At 39.2% G+C, this 16100-nt stretch overlaps 1 protein-coding gene across 3 annotated transcripts in view; it reads left to right on the top strand.

Moving 5' to 3' along the window:
* Nucleotides 1–16100, top strand: part of LOC101937578 (protein HIRA) — a 63661-nt gene that overhangs the window by 6928 nt on the left and 40633 nt on the right. For all 3 annotated transcript variants that reach the window (XM_008168789.4, XM_008168790.4, XM_024105699.3), the window contains exons 2-5: nt 12317–12379; nt 13809–13919; nt 14698–14788; nt 15320–15414. In XM_008168789.4, the coding sequence (XP_008167011.2) occupies nt 13841–13919; nt 14698–14788; nt 15320–15414 (265 nt within the window). In that variant the 5' untranslated portion in view covers nt 12317–12379; nt 13809–13840. The remainder of the gene's footprint in view (nt 1–12316; nt 12380–13808; nt 13920–14697; nt 14789–15319; nt 15415–16100) is intronic.

Here is a 16100-nt window from a genome sequence, read left to right as displayed (position 1 = left end):
AGGATGGTGACAGTGATTGTGAAAGGTCCAGGGAGATTAGAAAGGTTATAAAAACAGAAAACCCAATAATGATGGGGGATTTCAACTAACCCTGTGTTGACTGGGAACATGTCACCTCAAGATGGGATGAAGAGATAAAATTTCTAGACACCATTAATGACTGCTTCTTGGAGCAGCTAGTCCTGGAACCCACAAACGGAGAGGCAATTTTTGAGTTAGTCCTAAGTGGCACATGAGATCTGGTCCAAGAGGTGACTGTATCTGAACCATTTGGTAATAGCAACCATAATGTGATTAAATTAATATCCTTTGGTGGCGGGGGAAAGGGAGAATAACAAAGAAGCCAACCACAGTAGCATTTAACCACAAAAATGGGAACTACATAAAAATGCGGAGGCGAGTTAAACAGAAACTAAAAGGAACAGTCACAAGAGTAAAATGCCTGCAAGCTGCATGGAAACTTAAAAAAAAAAATCACCATAACAGAGCTCAAATTATATGTATAACCCAAATGGGAAGAAAAATAAAAAAGCCACCATGGCTAAACAACAGAGTAAAAGAGGTGTTTAGAGGCAAAAAGACATCTTTTACAAATTGGAAGTCAAATCATACTGAGGAAAATAGAAAGGAATATAAACTCTGGCAAGTCAAGTGTAAAAGTATAATTAGGCAGACCAAAAAAGAATGTGAAGAGCAACTATTAAAAGAGACAAAAACTAACAGCATTTTTTTGGAAGTATATCATAAGTAGGAAGCCTACCAAACAATCAGTAGTGCCACTGGATGATCGAGGTCCTAAAGGAGCACTCCAGGAAGACAAGGCCATTACAGAGCAGCTAAATGAATTCTTTACATGGGTCTTCTCTGCAGAGGATGTGAGGGAGATTCTCACATGTGAGCCATGCTTTTTAAGTGACACATCTGAGGAACTGTCCCAGATTGAGGTATCAGTAGAGCAGATTTTGAAACAAATTGATAAATTAAACAGTAATAAGTCACCAGAACACCAGGATGGTATTCACACAGACGTTCCGAAGGAACTCAGATATGAAATTTCAGAACTAATAATTGTGGTGTATAACCTACTGCTTAAATCAGCCTCTGTAGTAGATGAGTGGGAGATAGCTAATGTAATGCCCATTTTTAAAAAAGGCTCCAGAGGTGATCCTGGCAATTACAGGCCAGTAAGCCTAACTTCAGTACCATGCAAATTGGTTGAAGCTATAGTAAAGATGAAAATTATTGGACACGTAAATTAACAAAATACTTTGGAATAGTCAACACAGTTTTTGTAAAGGGAAATCATGAGTCACCAATCTATTAGAGGTTTCAGAGTAGCAGCCGTGTTAGTCTGTATCCGCGAAAAGAACAGGAGTACTTGTGGCACCTTAGAGACTAACAAATTTATTAGAGCATAAGCTTTCGTGGGCTACAGCTCACTTCTTTGGATCTGAAGGTGCCACAAGTACTCCTGTTCTTTTCGCAATCTATTAGAATTCTTTTGTGGGGGGGACAAGAAAGATGTGGAGAACGGTGATCCAGTGGACATAGTGTGCTTAGACTTTCAGAAAGCCTTTGATAAGGTCCCTCACCAAAGGCTGTTAAGCAAAGTGAGCAGTCATGGGATAAGAGGGAAGGTCCTTTCATAGATCAATAACTTGTTAAAAGACAGGAAACAAAGGATAGGAATAATTGGTCAGTTTTCACAGTGGAGAGAGGTAAATAGTGGGGTCCCCCAAAGATATGTGAGGACCAGGGTGGTTCAACATATTGAGAAATGATTTGGAAAATGGAGTAAATAGTGAGATGGTGAAGTTTTCAGATGATACAAAATTACTCAAGGTAGTTAAGTCCAAAGCAGACTGCAAAGAGTTACAAAGGGATCTGACAAAAGTGGGTGACTGAGCAACCAAATGGCAAATGAAGTTCACTGTTGATAAATGCAAAATAATGCACATTGGAAAATATAATCCCAACTATACATACAAAATGATGGGATCTAAACTAGTTACCTCCACTCAAGAAAGCGACCTTTGAGTCACCAAGGATAGTTCTCTGAAAATATTTGCTCAATGTGCAGTGGCAGTCAAAAAAGCTAACAGAATGTTAGGAGCCATTAGCAAAGGGATAAATAATTAGACAGAAAATATCATATTGCCACTATATAAATCCATTGTAGACCCACACCTTGAATACTGCATGCCGTTCTGGTCACCCCATCTTGAAAAAGTACTGCGAAGGGCAACAGAAATTAGTAGGGGTATGGAATAGCTTTCATATGAGGAAAGATTAAGAAGACTGGGATTGTTCAACTTGGAAAGGAGGCGACTAAGGGGGAATATGATAAAGATCTACAAAATCATGAGTAGTGTAGAGAAAGTGAATAAGGAAGTGTTATTTACCCCTTCACATGACACAAGAACTAGGTGTCACTGGTGAAATTAATAGTGAGTAGGTTTGAAGCAAACAAAATGAAGTCACCCTGTGGAACTCATTGCCATGGGAAGTTGTGAAGGCCAAAAGTATAACTGGGTTCAAAAAAGAATTAGATATGTTCATGGGGGATAGATCCATGACTGGTTATTAGCCAAGATGGTCAGAGATACAGCCCCATGCTCTGGGTATCTCTAAACCTCTGACTGCCAGAAGCTGAGACTGGACAATGAAGATGGATCACTTGATAATTGCCCTGTTCTGTTCATTCCCTCTGAAGCATCTAGCACAGTCCACTGTTAGAAGACAGGATATTGGGCTTGATGGACCATTACTCTGACCCAGTTTGGACATTCTTATGTAACTTCACTACTGAGAGTGGTCCACTGAAGTAAATGGAAATGGTGGTAAAATTAAGCATGTGGGTAAGTGTTTGCATGAGTGTAGCCTCAATATAAAAAGAACTTTTGATCAGTGTACATTAAAAATATTTACTTTAATCTTAAAACAGGTAATTACCAAGCAAACATATCCTCTAAATGAAAGGTCACATTGATCAGAAAGAAAGTGAAAGCATTATCATTTGAGATACTTGGCTTGATTTCCTTTTAAAAAGTTCTGCTAGGTTAGTATTACAAATGTAGCTTTTACAACCTAAATGTAATATTAAGACCCTAATCCTGCAAACACTGAGGCATGTGAGTAATCCCAGTGAGTTTAACAGGACTACTCATGTGTGTCAGTGTTTGCTGGATAGGAGGCATACATTGTTTCTACTGTATATATCAGAAACCTTAGGTGACTAGTTTTACCTTTTCCTCCCCACCATCAGAAGAGCTCCTTCCACAGCGGTTGCTGGGGAAGCAAGAGACCAGGAATCTCCTCCTCCTCTCTCTAATCGATCCTTCAGCATGTCCTTTGGGGAATACTCTTCATCCCCCCTCCCCCTTCAACCTTCTGAGGGTTCTGCAGGGCTCTGTCCTTGATACCTTTTTCTTTCTCTTCTCCCTTTACATTTTTCCTCTGGGTAATCTTATCCACAAACACAAATTCAGCTACTATCTCTATCCTGATGACTCTCGGATCTACCCCTCTACTCCAGACTTCTTGTCTTCTCATCTTGTCTCTCTAACATCTCCTCCTGGATGTCTAGCTGTCAGCTCAAATTCAACATGCCTAAAACAGAGTTCATAATCTCCGTCCTCCTCCAATCCCTACTTTTGTTCAATTTAGGCATACAATTTATTACCTCTTCAAGCCACGTCACTGAATGTAAATATTTGAATAGATTTGTGAGTCTTATTGAATGTTATATATTAAAAGGGTTGGAGAGAAATAAAGTTAATGGAAAATCACCCATATTATGGTAGAAACTCTCACAGGATGTTGACAACTTTAAATTTCACTTATTTGTGCCTCAAGTTAAACAATAAGCAAATAAAAAGATGCCTATTTAAAGTTTATCAACAAAAGAGACACGTGTTTGCAAACAATTTAGTGTGTTTTCTTTAGCTGTGGTGGCTGTAATTTAAATTCCCTTAAGTTCAGGGCAAACCAAAATCTATATGATAAGATTTTCCAAGCTCCTTTTGACTCTTGAAGTTTCTAAGTTGTATTGTAGTGTTTTGGACTCCTTATCCTTTGAGAAAAATCCTTAAGAAAGATTTTTTTAGTTAAACCTAGTTTGGCTCTTAACACCATGTGATTTTGGAACTTTGATAGTTTAAACTGTTAGTTAGAGATCTTTGTAACTGTATAAAATATATCCTGGAACTTAGTCTGTCAAATTTAAATATTCCCCTGTGTTAATATGTCCCCAGTGTTTTGGTTTGTTGCTTAATTAATGGAGAAGTCCTGAATTTCCCACCAGTTACTTGAGTTTCTGGCAAAAGGAAAATCATTTATCCACTTGCAAACAGGAACACTTTACCTTTTGGCTCATTCCAACAGGATATAACAAAGTAATTCAGAGAGAATTCAGGAAGAAAGCAGTTACTATCAAATCTAATAATGGCTCTTTTTTGTGTAATTTTGACAAAATTATACAAGATGAATGTTGTACCTGTGGTTTGTAAACTGTTCACAAATACAGCGAAGCAGTTCTTAAATGCTTTAATCTTTATTTCATGGTGCCCACTGAAGTGAGTAATAACTTTAACAGACAAAAGAAATAGTGTGTGGTGATGGTAACAACTCTGTCTTGCTGAGTTTCCTTCCTGTACTACATTTATACATTTTTCTCTTTTTTAAATCATTTTACATCTGTAACTTCATAATACTGGAAGCAGATGTACTTATTGGAAATGATTGGAAAACTCAAGATAGAGAATCCGATGATTGTTGAAGTGTTCCGTATTTTAAGGGATAGAGAAGAACCAAGTGTACCGGGTCTAACTCATCAAAACAGAGATAAGGCGCCATTATCTAAAAGGAATCTCTGTATGGTAAAGGAATTAATATACATTCACAGCCTGCAATTTTAGTACTGATTTTATCCAGTTTAATCAAAGAATAACACAGTAACAGTCTGGTTCCATACTGAAGCAATTGTGAGCATGCACAGCCCTGGAACTGTGCTGCTGAGTTGATAAGGAAAATCTCTCTAATATGCTTCAGAAATACAGCACTTGCTACTGCTGCTCCAGAACCTCTAGTTTTGGAGTTCTGAAGGTGCACATTTGTTTTATCGAACTGTACTTGTGCTTATGACAATCCAACGAAAACCGTAGCAGTAATTTCCTACTGTGCTTGTGCCAATTAAAATCTGTAATAGATTATAACTTTGATATGTTTCTTTTTTTAAACTTGTCAAAATGATGGCTCCTTACTGAAGATTAGCCATAGTTCATATTTAATGGTCAGCTTTGTTTTGGGTACTATTTATTTAGGAAGTATTGAGAGGTTTACAACTCTTTCTCATGTAAAATGATGGCAAAACAATCATTACAACAGTGAGCTCTTGTTTAATGATACATTATACAAGAGTATAGTAATCAGATCTCTCTGTTTAACAAAGTGTTACCATATTACAAAGTGAGCATCATTACAACACCAAAGGCATGTTGTGTCTAGTGATTTCATTACATTGAATGAAATCTCTGATTACACATATTTAACAGATCAGGCATGTCTATTAAATGTAATATTCAAAAATATTGGGCAAGTGTGCTTTTTTTTTTTTTTTTTTTTTTTTGCAAGTGAATGTACTTTAAGTCTTGAATGTAAAAGGGAACCAAACATCTCCGTATCTATTTGTCTTCGTAACTGGTGTGTGAATTTTTCTGTACCCACAGTGCCTCATATTTTTTGAACCATTTCTCTACAGTAAATTCAACCATTTTGTAAGGGATTATTTTGAAAAAAAAAAAAAATTGGAACAGCTTTTCCAAGTTAAAAGGAGTATATTTCCTCCACATCTCACTTGCCTAACTCAAAGAGCTGAACTAATTCTTCTGAAATGTTCCAAAAAATTCACCTTTTGGTCTGAGTTCAAGTATTTGTTGTTTCGGTTCAAATAAGTGAAAAGGGAGATTTCGAATGCAAGTGGCTTTGCAGCTGCTGTATAATGCTTGCTGCTGCAGACTCTGTATGTCATTCCTACCTGACTTTTTTATGTATATTTAATACTCTTCAATCACCAAACATAGTCCAGTTGGTCAAGACAGCATCAGGTGACTAAACAACTCTATAAAGCTCTGAGGTGGCTTATGCTTAGGGTTACCATATTTTGAGTGTCCAAAAAGAGGACACTCCACGGGGCCCCGGCCCAGCCCCGCCCATGCCCCCGCCCCAACTCCACCCCTTCCCCAAAGTCCCCGCCCCAACTCCACCCCCTCCCCTGCTTCCCGTGAACATTTGATTCGCGGGAAGCCTGAAGCAGGCAGCAGGTAAGCTGGGGGGGTGGGGAGAGGAGGCGCGGCCCAGTCTGGCCCCCCCAACCGAGCGGCTCCCTCCGGCGGCCAGCCCCGGACCCAGCGTCTCCAGCCTGGCTCGGCTCCTGGGGTGCCGGCCCCACACCCCCGGCCTCGGCCCGGGCTCTGGCCTGGCCCCACCGGCCCTGCACCACCGGGCCAGCCCCTGACCGAGCACCCCCGGCCCCCAGCCCAGCACCCAGCGGCGCCGGCCCCTCCCTATTTTCCCAGACATGTTCGGCTTTTTGGGATTTCCCCCCGGATGGGGATTTGAAGCCCAAAAAGCCAGACATGTCCGGGAAAATCCGGACGTATGGTAACCGTACCTATGCTGTGAGGAGCACTCACCTTTTCATGGTTCACTGAAGTACAGAAAATATACATGTCAGGAAGAAAGTTCCTCACTGAGTCTTTGTGATAGGAGCTGCTTAGTCCCTAAGGCCACTCCAGAATCCATAGTAGTGCTTATGTGGATCTTTAAAGGGGCTGCTAGGACTGCCATGCAAAAAATTGAGAGTTGTGTCCAGACATGGTCTGACACTCATGCATTTTTCATGTGTGTGATGCATTCCTGGTGTAAGGCATCATAAATTTGTGTGTGAGTATGAGAAACTACGATTTTTGGATTTAAAAATAATGAGCTTCTACCACTTGAGTTAAAACACCATGTACATTAGCATGAAGGCAGCAGAAGACTTATAAACCTTTATATATGGTCTAGACTAGAGAGGGATAAAAACCCACCATGTTAGCATGTATTAAATAGCACATAATTTGGGCCCTTCCCTCCATTTTAGCATAGCAAAATGGATGAAACTGGGTTTGTCATATTAGAGAAGTGGGTTTTATTTCCAGTTCTGCTTGCAGTGGCCTTGTCCAACCTCTGTTATCTTACCTGTAAAATGGGTGAAGAATAGGACTCCCTAAAGTAGGCGACTAAGGCCTTGGTTAATAAGGGCTATGAAGTGCATACAGATACTGAGAACAGTCCATAGAAGAGCTGGAATTCGAACCGATGGACTCTAGGCTTGCAGCTCAGTGCACCTTCTCTTATGCTATGGGTCAGTGTTTGAGGGAAGGACACTCACAGCAGCTACCAGTCCAGAAATTGTTTCCCACAGATCCTTGTCAAGATGCAGAAATGAGGTTTCAATGGCGACTGTTCTTAGTTACCTAATAGGACCTGCCCCATGCTCCTCTTCCATGCTGATGGAACAATGAGAAGAACATACAAAGCTGAATTAGGGCATCAGCTGGAAGCTCAAGCTGAAAGAATCCATGCACTAAGAGCATACAATAAAGAAACCACAGCCTACATCAGAGATGCCATGGCTGTCATAAAATAACAGCTGGAAACAAATTCCAGACTTTCAGAGAATTGGCTGCTGAGTACTTGAGGCAGGTCCTAAAAGGATTTGACAAAGCTAATTCTATAAACCAAGTCTTTGGCACAGATATGACGAGAGTAACTCTGTGAAAACTGTAAAAAGACAGCATGGGATAGGATCTAAGGTTGGATGCAAGAAATCACCTAAGGTGATTGGCGGATGCCCTATCCCTCCATGGAAAAAGTTTCTAAATGTGGCGTCTAACCAGTAGTCACTTGTAAAATTCCTCTGTGAATATATGGTTAAAAATGAACCTGAGAGTGTATTAGCACACCCAATACAAACACTTCTCTTTACTGGATACTTTTCCAAAGGTGAAGTAGCAAAGTCCATCACCAGTAGTAGTGTTGAAGAAGCCCAAGGCTGGTACAGTACTCAAGAGGAAACGGACACAAGGATGCTTCTGCATGTGCAAACATGGCTTTTAGGTGTTGAAGGGACCACAGTCATTCGGTCATGTGCTACAGATGTTTTGGTTCTTGCTGTTCACCACTTTCCAAAAATGGACCACACAGATAAAGTGGCTTGAAGCAGGCACCACTACCAGCACTATTGACAAGCATCTCTTCATACCTGTGCATGCAAATTTGTGACACATTGACTCCTGACTTCTGCAACATCCTTCCTGCTGTACACTAATTAACTACTCCTGGGGGAATTCTGCACCAAAAATCTGCATATTTTGTTAAAATAACACAATATAATCACACCAGTTTCAATTATTTTGGTAATTTATTTAAAAATACCTGTCAACAAGTTTGTCTGTAACAATTCAGACAACAAAAAAGATTCAGGAAATGTTTTTTGACAAATAGATTCCTTACTAGGCATATTAATACAGAACTTGAGTAATAATTTGTTTAAACTACAATACAGAAACGTATTTCCCGCACTCCTCAGAAGCAATGCAAAGGCTTGGAGGAGTCAGGGGTAACAATTTGCTGAGGGAGAGGGAAGTAATTGCTGGGAAGGAGCCTGGGAGGTTGTTGGATGTGGGTGGGAGAAGTATGGAACAGGGTTTTTTTTGGGGGGGGGGGAGGGGATTGTTAGGGAGTTGTGGAGCCTCCCCCATGCAGACTATGGCTGACCTTTAACCTCTCCCAGTCAGTCAGGCACATCTGCCCTGCACCATGCGTCCCTGCACCTCCTCCCCGTCCGTCCCTGCACCCCCACTCCCATTCAACCCCTGCTCCAGTCTGCCCCCCAACACTAGCCCAACTGAACCCCAGTCTATGTGACTCCCCAGCAGCCCTGTGTGCCCCGCTCTGTCTGCCTCTTCCCCCATATCCCGTGCTTCCTCACCTGGCCCCACAGGCAGGGTGCTGTGAAGAACGCAGCCTCAGCTCTCCCCCTTTTGGCTGCTGACCGCTACACCCAGTGAGCGGTAGGCTGGTTGCCTCTGTTCTGGTGCAACATCAGTGCTTGGTGATGGTGTCTGCTGCTTGCCTATCTGCATGTGTAAATTCCCAAAACACTAGAACTTGATTAAATAAACACATCTTTCCATAAATCAAACCTGACTCTGGAAAGTGTGTTAGCACTTATTAGGAGCCTGGATGCTTTTAGACGTTGCTAATGAGCTTCACAGCCTTTTGCCTGTAGGTAACCAGTCTGAAGCCAGCTAACTCGGTACGAATTAAAAGTTGTTCCCAACTAATGGATGTTTGGTTCCTATATGAGATGAGATTGGTGGGTCTCCATTCCATTTCCCACATCACAAACTCATTGTCATGCTTTGCACTAATTGGCAGACTCGGCAGAGAAGCCAACAGTAAATGGGCTGTGGAGACTGAACTACTTCTGTTGGTCACTGAGAAAGTTCCCCGCTGTTACCTTGTAGATAACTGATGGCTTCATATGCCTGTTGCTGCTTTTCACCAGAAAGAAATTCACACCATTTTTAAAGACAGTTTAGATATACGCAGATAGCTCCATATATGCAAAATAGCTCATTAAATAATTTGCATAAATATCACACATGAAGTTGCACAGAACTTGGCAGCAAAACTGTACCTGAACCCAGAACACAGAAGCTGGCTGCTATTGCTTAAGAAACCCTGCTTCTAAGGATAAAGCGGAAATTGGCAACATTAAGATAGCTTAAGAAGCAGCAAGGGTGACAGGGGAAGGAAAAGGAGAGAATTGTATCCTGTTTCCTTAGTTTTTAAAAAGTGCTTAGTTCATACAATTGTCCTTTGTGTTCGAAAAAATTACCTTTCATGGGCAGTAGTGTCCCCAGGCTGCAGTTTGACTTTGTAGCCCACAACTGGTCACTCTGTAGGTTGATAGTTTTTCATGATAAACCATTTCTCTACTCATGCATACTCTCACAGATCTACTCCTCAGGAGAAACAAATTTTATCTGGTAATCTTGTGTAGCACAATATAAAATATTTTAATGCCAGTAATTTCAGCAAAGGAAGGGGTATAATCGCTTATTTCACAATTGTAGATATTATAATTATGCATCAGAATGCCTAACATATTCATTTTATCTAAACAAGGAGGCAACATGACTGCCAATCAAAGAAACTTCTCAGTGTTTGCTTTGGCTGTAACTCTAATTTTCTTATCATGTGTCCATCCTTTGTTTGGGGGCGTGTTGGGGGCAGGGGATGGAGGGTTTGACAGGCAAGCAAAGTGTTGCTGACAATTAGTTTAACAGAATAGGAATTTGTATACCTGAGAAAGTTACATCAGTTTAGCTTAATCAGTTTTTAAACTTGATTAGTTAAGCTGGTACAAACCCCTTTAACTGAAATAAGCATTCAGTGGTTTGCACCAGTTTAACTAACACCTTAAGTTAAACCTTTGCAACTTTCTCATGTGGGCAAGGTCAAAATAGTTTAGTCTCCTAGTTCTCTAATCTTACAGCCTTGAAGATCCATTTTTTGTTTAATTTTTTTACAGACGTTTGTTTGCTCCCTGTGCTTCCCAAAATATGTGGGTTATCTCTGAAACTTACATGCAGTTTGGCAGAGTAAAGGACAGATGCAAGCACACTCCTCTAAAGAAGAGCCACAGTTTTTAAAGTACAGCTCATGTGTTTTATGTGCTTTATGGGACTTGGATCTGGAAAGAATGCAAGTTGGGTGCCATCCTACTGTACTTCAGCTTCGCTGCCTGTAGGATGTTACTGGGATCACGTCAGCATTTCAATAAGAATAAAATAAATAATTTTTTAAAAAATTACCCCGAAACAAATCATCATAAACAAACACAAATAAACAGCCCTACCGTAAGCAGCATGTTTACCTCAACAACAGAAATATCAGAAACTTCACAAAACGCACTATGGGCTTTGCTGTTGCTATCATTTTTATGTGAAAGGCACTCAAATACTATGGTGATGGGTAATAACTCAAATACCTTGGGTAGATAAGATGGATAAGTCCCTCTAGTTTTCCCTTTTATGTTTTTACATATCATGAAGATACAGTATAACCATTCCACCAATGTGGGAAACTGCTCAAATGTCCAAATCTAATACTCTTGGTTAGCATTTACAGAGTGGTTATGACATCATTGCCCTCCTTTCCACTGGGATGCTGATGATTTTGACATGTGGCAGCATTTTTAATTTTTAAAAAAGTTTAGACATCTTTCAGTTGCTGCATGAAGTTTTGTTTGACTATGTAAATCCGTTGTTACTCTTGTTTGTTTTTGTTGAATTTTGCTGCTTGAATTTCCACTGTGTCCACTTCCTATTCAGTTTCCTCCAGCTAATCCTTATTGGCTTCATTGGCCTCATGGGAGGCTGCAAGTTAAAAAATGTTCTCTGAAAAGGTTATTATAACTGTTTGATACTATGGTGGAATGGAGGGGGTCTAGTGCTTACAGCAGGGATGCAGGCAGGGCAGTGCAGACTGGGAGACAGAGCTGTTTGTTTCCCAAATTCTATTTCCAGCTCTGCCACTGATTGGGTGACCTTGGGAGAGGATATAAAAACTCGGATTATTGTCTTTGAAAGGAGATGTGTTAGGGGACCTTAACTGAAGTATTTAAGATTGAATTGGTTAGTTCCTAATCTTTTGTATCCCAAAGGGGTGCTTTGTTTTTGTGGTGATAGAAGCCATATAAATAACTCAGGAAGCCTCTGGGTGTTACAGGATTGTATATATTTAAAGCAGGATTTAAATTGAACTAGATCATATGAACAATAATATTTGTTGTTAAACAAGCTGAAGTAGGGGGAAATCAAATCTCTTGCTTCAGGTCATCAGTTTGATAGGAGTCAGAAAGAAGTTATTTCCCAAGCTTTACATAATTGGGCAGGTGCATTGTGGAGGAGGTTATCTTCCTTTGAAGCATTAGGCTATTGCAGAGGCAGGATATGATTTGTTCTGGTATGAGAGATCCTATATTCCTGTGAGGTTTTTAATCTGGATAAACTGTAGTTTCTGTTATGATGTTAGATGTTTTATACTTTCTGGTCATCTGTATTTGTTATATGCTGATTAGAACTTTTAGAAGAAGAAAATTGCTACTTGACTAACCAGAACATTTGAGGTTCAGTTGGCAGTATTGTATTCTCAGGAACATGGGTCCATCTCAGTGTGTGTGTTTTTCTTTCTCTGTGTCCAGGAAAGCCAATATTTTCAGTTGATATTCACCCAGATGGGACCAAGTTTGCAACTGGAGGACAAGGTATGTTTGCACACTAATGGACGAAGGAGATCTGGGCCATAATAATCTCATGTCCTCACCACATTTTTCTCATTTTATCCATTTATTTGAAACTCATAATTTAGGAAAATTATCTATTCCCTGGAGATATAAGACCTGAACATGCATATTTAAAAATGCTGCAGTGAATAAATTAGACTTTTATGCTTGTGGTGGCAAGTTCATGCTTATTGACATGGTCATATGCTTGTTCGCTTGGGTATCAGTGGAGAATAGCAGTTGTAGTAGTTGTATTGTGTCTGCTGCTACTAATATTGCAGAATTACTTGCCAAAAATCTTCTTGTTTAGACAGGGGTAAAACATGCAGTTTGGCCTTTTATATTGATAGCTGGTGGAAATTGGGATTAAACATTTTAATAAAACTATATATATTTATACACAACATAAATATGTTGTATATTAAGATATACAAATAGAATTTGGTAGTGTTAGGGTTCAGTTTCAATTATTGAGTAATGAAACATCAGATAACTTGGCTCAATTAGTTTATTAATCAAAGATAGATCAGCACAATACACAAAGGCAAAGGTTAATATCTCATAAGTCTGGATAGAAACTCCACAGTCTTTTCAAACCTGCTCCGAAATCGTGGGCTGACTTCTGCTTTATTTGTATCCCAGAGGGTTATGGCTTTCACAATATTACCTAAGATTCACACACCAATTCTTATCAGTTTTGAACATAGTTTTCCAGAAGTCACCAAAACTTATCGGCATCTTATACTAGCTATACCTAGGTACAGGATGCATGCTGGGTAGGTATCAACAAGAGTATCCATTTTCACTCTGATATATTTCCATACTATCCATCCTTAGCATTCTGTACCTTAGTACATCTTGTTCCTGACAGTACCTACATGTACCAAGAAGAGGCTTGGCTTAAGTACAAAGGATGCTGGAAGTATGGATTGTGCATTTTGTCTTAGCATAATTATACAGGATTTTGAGAAAAGCTTAACATTAATACACTTCATAGTTGTGCAAAACATTAATACAATATATCCTATTAAGTATAATGGTGTAGTGTATAAAACTGATATTCTATATAATACTGGCTAACAATAGTTTAAATGCCCCCTTTCCTTCAACTTAAATTTAATTTTTGTGTACATGACAAATCAGTCAAAATATTACTGTTCTATACAGTATGACTTTTACTATTTCTGAAGAATTACATGTGATCATCTTAATAGCTTTGTGGTAAATGAAAGCAAAGCACAGTTTGAGTACCAGCAAATGAATGTGAACTCTAAAAGTATATCTTTGTGTTAAAGATTTCTAGGGCTCCAATTGCTGCAGTATCAGAGAGCCAGTATTTTCTATGAAATTGAAAATGAGTTCAGACAATTTTTTGTTCTCTATAAAATATTGATTTCTTCTTTGTCTTTAGGACAGGATTCTGGGAAGGTGGTGATTTGGAGTATGGCTCCTGTCCTCAAAGAGGAAGATGAAAAGAATGAAAATATTCCCAAGATGCTTTGTCAGATGGACAATCACTTAGGTAACATACAAGGGTTCTCTGTAGGCTTTGAGCCTTGGCAAATTACCTGTTAGTACATCTGTTTGTAATTAAAAAATATAAGTCTCTGTTCAGCAGTAAAGAATATGTGATGTTTTGCAGAGGGGCTCAGAGCTCAGCTACATGCTTTTTTTTAGATGTTCAGCAGAAAACCTTGTCAAGCTATAGAATACGTTTTGAACAGTTCTTCAGATACATCTGGAAATCCCTTGCACATGAGTGTCTTCCATCTAATTTGGTGGGGCCAAAAAATAACTTGTAGAACAAATTTTTGAAAACCAGTAGGATTACAGAGAAGGGCAGGAGAACGAATGAAGAGAGAGGAGATGCCATATAAAATATATTGATTATAGTCTTAAGATCTAGTGTATTGAATAAGATGTTCCTTGCTTTTCTTGAAAATGTACCATTTCCAGGTTGCACTTGTAATTTAATCCAATTTCATTTATCACAAACAATTTCCTTAGTCAGCTACTTTTTCCCCTTTAAACCATATTTTTGTTAAATGTTTTTTAGACAGAATAGGTTGTTGTTGAAACTTAGATAAGTTATTCAACTGGCATTGAAAGATAGGTGCCAACCCATTTATCTAAAGCAGATAGAGTAACTGCATAGCCAATCACAATGGAGTGAGCATATTTAACAAATTCCAAGCATCTCCTGCCAAACTCTGCTTAAAATGAAACCTGCTCTCATTATGGAACTATTTTTTTTTTTTTGGCTTTTCATCTTATAAACTTTTTTTTTTTCCATTTTCCAGCCTGTGTGAACTGTGTGCGGTGGTCAAACAATGGGGTTTATTTGGCTTCAGGGGGCGATGACAAACTGATCATGGTGTGGAAACGAGCTGCGTAAGCATGTTTTTCCTTTTCAACTTGTATTTTAATTTTAGCCGGTATCTCTGTCTATTTTCACAAAATTTCCCCCAGTGCCAGCTCCTTGCCTTAAGAGCTTGCAGGGAGGAAGTCACAGTTGCAGATCAATAACATTGGAAGTTTGTTCTGATAACCTGTGTCTTGAACAATAGTCTGTTTCCATAAGTATGTTCTCTCTTCTGCGTAGGAGGGAGGTGAGCCATTTTCTCCATGGGTTTGTAGACAGCTTCATTATTAGACTCTTCAAAGAGATATTTTACATATTAGCATTATCAACTTGCTTCAGGAAGTATAGTAGTATAGAGTATATTTATGTAGCTTTTAAAGGTATTATAAGTTTCACTTTCATATAAAACAGTATTGGTATTTTTGTCTCATTCCCCATTGTGATAATATCTGAGCAGAAAGTAGACTTGTACAGCTATACTATGTTCTAAAACAAACAATTAATGAGTAACTTGTTGAGGTGGTTTCTGTTAATAACTCTTCTGGTCCTGTTTTAACTAGATACATTGGACCTAGCACTGTGTTTGGTTCCAGTAGTAAACTTGCTAATGTGGAACAGTGGAGATGTGTTTCAATTCTCAGAAGCCATTCAGGGGGTAAGTGAAAAGGTGTAGAATAAATCTGAATAGAGCATGTTGAAAAAGTATTTTTGTATTCATTAACATGATACTTTTCTTGTTCACAATATAATCAGTTGGTCATAGAACTCTTCACTACACAGCTAATCACTAACTATTAAAACTGGTTATGAGGAGATAACATCAAGTGTCAGGAGCCTTAAAAGGGGGGGGGGGGGGAGAAAAAAGTGGCTTTTATTTAAGGGAGGCAATGTGGCTAGAAGAGGGGACTGGGTGTCAGGATTCCTGGATGCTGTTCCTGACTTTACCATTGATTTGTCCTGTGATGATGAGCACATAATTGGGGCAAGTCAGTGTGCTCAACTGTAAAATGTGGATAATACTTTTTTATTGTTAGTATTATCTTAAGCTGTGTCTTCTGTTTATTATCTTATTATAGTGGAATTATATTATTTTGGCATCAATTCTAAAAAGTTGGTTATAAAAAAATGACAAGCATGTGTTAATTTTGTAATTGTCCTGAGGGGCTGTGTGGTTTCCATCAGTGTTTCACAGTGGACTGTGGTAGTGAGACCTTTTTTCCATCTGGGCTAGAATAATATTGTGTTGTGGTATCTCCTGCTGCTGCTTCACTAAGTGCAAATCAGGTCCTTTGGACAGAGGAGATTCTGGTTCCTGTAAACACCCTGGCCATCGTGTTTCTA

This window comes from Chrysemys picta, chromosome 15, assembly GCF_011386835.1.
Source record: "Chrysemys picta bellii isolate R12L10 chromosome 15, ASM1138683v2, whole genome shotgun sequence".
NCBI classification, from domain to species: domain Eukaryota; kingdom Metazoa; phylum Chordata; order Testudines; family Emydidae; genus Chrysemys; species Chrysemys picta.
This window is presented reverse-complemented; position numbering and strand designations above follow the sequence as displayed.